General features: G+C 47.1%; 1 protein-coding gene across 1 annotated transcript in view; it reads left to right on the top strand.

Moving 5' to 3' along the window:
* Positions 1-313: 313 nt before the first annotated feature.
* The window catches only part of LOC126505843 (V-set domain-containing T-cell activation inhibitor 1-like), a gene marked incomplete at its 5' end in the record, with an annotated part of 11,696 nt that continues 4,511 nt past the window's right edge, over positions 314-7,498 (top strand). Inside the window, 2 exons of the mRNA XM_050149080.1 lie at positions 314-737; positions 2,218-2,502. Coding sequence (XP_050005037.1) covers positions 314-737; positions 2,218-2,502 — 709 coding nt within the window. The remainder of the gene's footprint in view (positions 738-2,217; positions 2,503-7,498) is intronic.

The following is a 7,498-nucleotide window of genomic DNA, read 5'->3' as shown; positions in this document are numbered from 1 at the left end:
CGGTGCCTGCGACAGTTTTCTTTGCCAGCGTCAATCTGGCAAGCCCAGCTTGGTGTTGGAGCCAACACCCGCCGCAACACAGCTTCTGTCCGGTCAGCTCTGACAGACGTGCTTTGCTGTGTCATTGTTTGCCTAGAAAGAGGCCAGGGCAGGCGGAGCACCCGTGACAAGCCGCGCCCTCCCTGCCCATCTTTGGGCTCACTTCTCCAGGCTTCTTGTGATTTTATAAATGACCAGTCCCCTGCAGTGGATCTGTCTGCCTCCACTGCTGTCGTGCCTTACCCAGTGTCTGCTCCCTTGTCTTTACTGACTTCATTTCCTCTTTGACAATTCAGCGTCGGCAGCTGAGGTGCGGGCCCACCCGTTCACTGACGTGACCCTCGACTGCGAGTTCTCCTTTATAGAGGGCACGGAAGACCTCGAGTTCTACTGGGAGCGAGAAGACATTATAGAGGAGTACGAAGCGGGAAATCGCGACTTTTACCGCTTCTTCACGCACTACGACTTCTTCCAAGTGTTCACAAAGGTGGTCTACCAGTTCTACGACAACGCAGAGCAACTTGAAGATCAGAACGCCTTGTATGAGGGAAGGGTCTCTGTGGACCAGAACGAGATTTCCGAGGGGATTCTGTCCCTACTGCTGCGAAACGTGGATTTCATGGATGAAGCCATGTACAAGTGCTCGGCTGTCACTCCCAACGGCAGAGGGGAGAATAAGGTCAAGCTGATAGTGGAAGGTAAAGAGACTTCGTGGACGAGCTTGGCTTCGAGTCTGGGCTCTTCATAAACTCTAAATTTTCTCTCTTGGGGGGAGGGTATCATTTTTTCTAGCTCAAATTACTTTATTTCTATGATAAGAATAATGGAATATTGCTGGGCGGTGGTGGCGCACGCCTTTAATCCCAGCACTCGGGAGGCAGAGGCAAACAGATCTTCGTGAGTTCAAGGCCAGCCTGGTCTACAAGAGCTAGTTGCACCAAAAACTCCAGAGAAACCCTGTCTCGAAAATGCAAAAAAAAAAAAAATGAATAATGGAATATCAATTTGCTTTAGTTAAAACTGTTTCTCTGAACAGAAGGTACGATTTTTGTACCGGGAAGCATCATTAATTATATGAATGAACTGGGGCAGTAATAGCCCCCCCCCCACCGCACGCACGCATGCACGCGCCTGACACTACGCTAAAGTCAGACACAATTCAGAGTGATTGGCACCGAATTGGAAATCAGTAGGCTGAGTTCTGAATCCGTATGACCTTGGGCAGTCCATCAGTTTCTGTAGGCCTCATTCTTCTCACCACAAAGCAGAGGTTTCAGGCTTGGAGAGACAGCGCCATGGTTAAAGCACTGGTTCTATTCCTAGCACCGACACTGCAGCTCACAGTCGGCTGTAACTCCAGTTCCAGGGAATCCAACCACTCTTCTGGCCTCCGTGAGCATGCGGCATGTACATGGTACACTGAAATACGTGTTGGTAACACACACACACATAAAACAAAAAACATAAAATCTAAAATTAGTTTGAAAAACATTGATTGGGTTGAATCCACACTCCCCCAATGTTAAACCCTTATCCTCCAGTGTTTCATGGAAAACTGTCCTTTCTGACAAAGCCAAGCGGCCTTGGGTCCCGCGAGGCAGCCACCCTCCAGGGTAAGAGATGGGAAGATGGAAGAAAGGTTCCTCAATTCTTTGTTGTTGTTTAGTGAGACAGGATCTTTCTTTGTAGGTGGGTTTGGGCTTGAACTCACAGCAATCCTCCTGCCTCAGCCTTCCTTCTGAGTGGTGGGAATTACAGGTTCATGCCACTTCCCAGCTTTATTACTTATCTTCTGGGATTCCCCCATCTAAGGACTAAGTTGGCCCGGCCTTGCTTAGCTTCCGAGATCAGATGAGATTGGGTTCGTTCAGAGTGGTGTGGTCATGGACTCTTCTGTGATTCTCAACTCAGGACTCTGAGGTCAGTGGAGAATATGAAGTGAATCCACACCAAGAAGGAAATATCGCCCAAATAAAGACACCAGCAGTAGAGGGCTAGGTGGCAAGAGAATGCTCATATTCTTCTTTTCTCCCACTATGCTTGGGCCAAAATTTTAGCTATGGTGAACCTAGGAACATATTGTCTCCATAGGGTTAGTATAAACCGTGAAGACTTTAGCCTCCTAGGACTAAACAAAAAAGGAGCTAATTATTTTGTTATTTTTTTTTTCTGAACCAGATTCTGAAATTCCCCAGGTGAAGTTTGACAAGATTGATGATGAAGATGTGGTTACATGCACATCTAAGGGCTGGTACCTCACACCCAACGTGACCTGGTTAGACCGGGGAGAAAGGGACCTTAGCAACCACAGTACGGTGGAGGTCCTGGAGGAGCAGATGAACGGCTTGTATAGAGTGTACTCTGTCCTCAAATACCCCGTCAAGTTGAACGAAAAATATACCTGCCATATCACGGAGACGAATGAAAACAACAAACCCATCAGATCCATCCGGCGGTATCCAAGTAAGTGCAGCTCTGCGGGGAAGCGTGAGAGCAGGTTGCGTTCACCACGCAGAAGCCTCCACTCGTTAATATTTACCGAATGCCAAATGTGGCGGCCACTTCTGAGCACTTTGGGGATTTTAAGAAGTGCCAGGAGCACGAGTTTGTAGCCTGAGGTCAGAAATGGTGGTGACGTGGAGTCTCCCTGGGTTGGAAAAAGACTGTGCTTGGGGGAAAGGGGTGACAGCTCTCGCTAGACAGAGGTGACTCTTCCTCCAGACAGAGGTGACTCTTCCTCCAGACAGAGGTGACTCTTCCTCCAGACAGAGGTGACTCTTCTCCAGACAGAGGGGACTCTTCCTCCAGACAGAGGTGACTCTTCCTCCAGGCAGAGGTGACTCTTCCTCTAGACAGAGGTGACTCTTCCTCCAGACAGAGGGGACTCTTCCTCCAGACAGAGGTGACTCTTCCTCCAGACAGAGGGGACTCTTCCTCCGGGTGAGGCTTCTGTTCCTCCACTCCAGCTTTCTGGTGTGACAGGCTAAGTAGTCATAGCAGCAGCTGCAGGCCACTTACCACATGCTGCATCTTTACATATGTGTATATGTGTCTGTGTGCACACATGCGTGCTTGGGTGTGAATGCACGTGTGCAAGGATGGAGGCCAGAGGGCGCTGTTAGTGTTCTTCCACTGTTAGTGTTCTTCCCCAGTTACTTCTCCTCTTTATTTTTGAGATACGCTTTTTTTTTTTCGAGACAGGGTTTCTCTGTAGCTTTGGAGCCTGTCCTGGCACTAGTTCTTATAGACCAGGCTGGCCTCGAACTCACAGAGATCCGCCTGCCTCTGCCTCCCGAGTGCTGGGATTAAAGGCATGCGCCACCACCGCCTGACGAGATAGGCTTTTCTTACTGAACCTGGAGCTCACTGATCCAGCTACACCGACTAGGCAGGGAGCCCCAGGAGTCCTCCTGGCTCTGCTCCCCTAGGGCTGGGATCACATGTGAGCAGTGCTGCACCCCGTTTTTATTTGGACGCCAGAGACCCACACTCAGGTCTTCACGCTCATGTAGCCATCTCCTCAGCCCACATCTGCTGTGTTTAATACCTTAATTCAGCCCTGCAACATAATTGCTATTACTCTCCCTTTCTATATGAAGAAATTAGAACTTTAAGTAATTTGACCAAAATCTTGACTAATGAACACAAATTTTAAATTTTTTTGGTAACCAATTATGTCATCTATGTCAAATATTATATATCTAAAATACATTAATATTATTTATCAAATTTAACTAGACCCCCTACATTTTATCTGATAAAATATAGTTGTAGGAATATCTAGTATGAGAAGGGGAAGTTGAAGCTCGGTGAGCTTTCCAATGCCTCCTTCTCCTTCTTCCAGAGGGCTGGATGCTCTGCCTGGTTGAAGATGCAGGCGGGTTCCCCAGGCCAGCAACACCATCGCCATAGAGAACTCCAGGACGGTTTCTTGGGTCCCATTGTGGGAACGTAAATCCTGGGGAGACTCAGTACTGGTTTTTGACGTGGCCTCCAGGTGATTTTGACCCACACTCAAGTCCAAGGCACACTGGTGTCGAATGTTAGCTGTAGCCGGTGGTAACAATGCCCAGGGCACCTCTGTCCTCTCTGTGTGTGAGGGGAACAGGGTGCAGTCTCCTCAGAGCTGTGTCTGCACAGGGAGGGAGGCAGAGCTCCCACCTCCTTCCCTCCGTCCATCCACACATGTAAAATGCATTTACATTTCCCACACGAGCTGGCCTTTCCTCCAGAGGGAGAAAGGGGGGCTCACTTTATCTGCCAGATTTCTAAGTCTTTCCCACACATGCGGATGAACTTGGTGTCTGTGAACCTTAGAGTGGGCCTGGGACTTCCTTCTGAGAACACCAGGATACATTATTAATGGGTTGACTTCAAAAGAAACACTGTTGTTTTTATCTTCTTAAATTTCAACACCCTTAAAATGCCCTAGAACTATCTAAAAAGCCTTCATATTTTGCTTCTCTCTCTATCCTCTCATCTGTTTATTTATACGAGGCCCTTGAGATCTGACATCTGCCTGTTTTCCCAGCTCTGGAGCCTCGGTGTCTCATGGCACAGCCGTTGCTCATGGCTCTGGCTTTACCAAGTCCTGTGGCTTTCAGACTGTTTTTTTTTTTTTTCACAGTGCCAAGCCTTTATGAAGACTCTGCCTCCCTCCCAATACCTTTCTTATCTTGCTCTGCACCTCAAACTCCTGCCCATTTCCCAAGACTTGGCTCGCATTCGGAGTCCTTCTCTTACGCTCATTTCTATTTGTTCAATATTTGGCTCATTTGCACATCAAATATTTGTGGTCGCCAACTCTGTGCCATATCCTCTTTGTAGGTGCTAGATGCATCCCAGTGAATATAATGAATTCTTATATGCTCGACATGTTCATACTGTTAGTGGGGAAGAAATACATAGTAAACAGATCATTAGAATGTGTTGTATGTCACCATATGAACCCATTTATATGAAATTCAATACCGGGATGGGGGGGGGATAGGAAAAATCATCTATGCTGTGTGAAGGAAGTCAGAATATATTCCCGGGAGACTAGAAGAACATGAGGAGATTTCTAGGGTACAGATATTATTCCCCTTATAGTTGTGGGCACTGGTTATATGTAGTATTCAGTTTGCAAGAAGTTTTATATGTATGTATTTTTCAATATAAAGGAAAACATGTATTATATCACATGGTGACTAGTCCCATAAAGGAACACAACACACTGGGGGCCGATCAGAAAGAAGAGAGCAGGGAGGGAGAGCTGTGATGTTAGACTGCCCATAGACAGCCTCACTTCCATGTTAAGTTCCAACAAAGACTTGATCAGAGATGTGGAAGCCAGGCCCGGAGGTCAGCAGGAATGTTGGGTTTGAGGAGCAGCACGGAGGCCGGCCAGGGGTTGGAATGGAAAGAATTAATGACAGAGTGTGGGGTTAAGAGAGGAGAAAGAGGAGAGGTGGCCGCTAGCATTGGGCAGATTTGAGTAGAGTGTTCCCCAGGGATTTTTCTCAGTTGCGAAGTCACTGGCGGCTTTTGAGCAGAGGAGGGAAATGATTTGACGTGCTTTATAAAGCTCTTGCCTGCCACTCTTGAGGGTGGAACAGGGTGGCCAGGGGGATTGTTGTGATAATCCAGGCAAGAGAAGATGGAACTGGAGTAACAAAAAGAGGCTGGATCGTGTTTACATTTCTGAAGGCAGAGCAAAGGTTTGTTGAAACAGTAAGTGAAGGGTGTGCGGGAAAGAGAGGAGCCCATGATCACTAAGATTTCTCTCAGCAAGAGGTGTTGTCCCAAGTTACTTATCCCTAAATGAATTCACAGAACCCGGATTCCGATGCAAATTACATGAAGGTCCTTAATATACAAACTCGAGTTTGGACCACACCCTTCCAGAGTACCCCAGTGTGGTGGGTGCACAAAGTGTGGAGGCAAGCCTGGGGAGGGGCGAACGTCTAAAGGGGAAACACTGTAATCAGGCAAATTCATGTCCTGTTGTCTGGGGATTGGGTAAGGAGGGCATAGGGTCAAGTACTTTCTGAAACCATTGGTCAGTGTTTGGGCGTGAAAACCTTAACAAAGAGCCATTAATAACTGACAAGGAATCTTCGAGGACAGGATGCCTCCTAGGAACATCTGGACCTTGTTAAATTTTATAGCCCTGCTCCCTAGATCCTTAACTGACTACTTTTAGAGTATCCATTCAAATTCTGCCTATTGCGGCACATCTCTGGAGCGGAGATCAGCACTCCCCCACCCCGTTATATGACTTAAGATGAAGCCCCTTCTTTAAAATAGAGTTTGCAAAGTCAGGTCGTCACAGAGCATGAATGGTTAGATTCGTATTTGTCTAGGTTTCCTTAGGGGGCATCTTTGGAGAAACCCACGTGAGCCACTGGAGGGGGATGCTGAGTACATTTATTCAATTAAGAAAAAGAGACAGACTCAGAAGCAAAGCATGGGAACTGGAACTATAGGTGGGATTTGAAATTCTGAGACTAGATGTGCTCACCATGGATGTAGAATGCAAAAATGTAGAAACAAACAAACAAATAAGTCAAGTTTGGGTACTGGAGCTTGGGCCCCTCTCTGCCCTTCACTGACGTCCTTGGGGTGAGGGAGATGAAGGAACACAGTAAAGGAGAAGGAGTGAAACAAATGGAAATCAAGAGGATGGCGGAACTTTAAAACCAAGGGAAAAGCTTTCAGTGGGAAAGGAATGTTCAGCTATGCAGAATATTACTACTGAGGAATCAAAAACGAAGAAGACGGAGAAAAGATTACTGGAGAGAGAAGTTGAGCAGGAATCAAATTCATGAGCTGGGGCAAAAGTTAGGCATGCCGGGGTTGAGAAAGAATAAGACAGCCATCCAGAAGAGACAACTAAAGGAATAAGACAAGTTTTTTTTTAGCACTAAAAGCGCTTTTGAAGTTCATGATCATTAAACTGAAACAAGGACACTGGGAACCACTGCGTGTTTTCCTTCAGTTGCGTGTTTTCCTTCCTCCATCAGATGGAGACAGAAGGGTGTGGTGTGGTAACATAATGTCAGCTGTGGAGTTTTAGATGCACTGGGAAAGATAAAGGATGGAAGAGAGGAAAGGACGAGAAAAGGTGGTAAGAGGGTGCGGTTGTGTCTCCGTGGAAGAACACGTGCCTAGCATTCATGCAGCCCTGGGTTCTACCCCTAATATTTCCCCAGAAATTGTAGAGTCATTGGATTCTAGGTCCCGGTGGCATTCAAAAAAAAAACTATTTATGTTGGGGGACTTGAGATGGTGAATTGGAAAGACAGAGGCAATGGCTAAAGAGTAAGAATCTTGCCAGGTAGTGGTGGTACACACCTTTAATCCCAGCAATTGGGAGGCAGAGGCAGGAGGATCTCTGTGAGTTTGAGGCCAGCCTGGTCTACAGAATGAGTACCAGGACGGTCAGGACTGTTACCCAGAGAAACCCTGTCTCTAACAA

This window comes from Alexandromys fortis, unplaced genomic scaffold (genome assembly GCF_014885135.2).
Source record: "Alexandromys fortis isolate MF-2015 unplaced genomic scaffold, M_Fortis_MF-2015_v1.1 scaffold_4, whole genome shotgun sequence".
NCBI lineage: Eukaryota > Metazoa > Chordata > Mammalia > Rodentia > Cricetidae > Alexandromys > Alexandromys fortis.
This window is presented reverse-complemented; position numbering and strand designations above follow the sequence as displayed.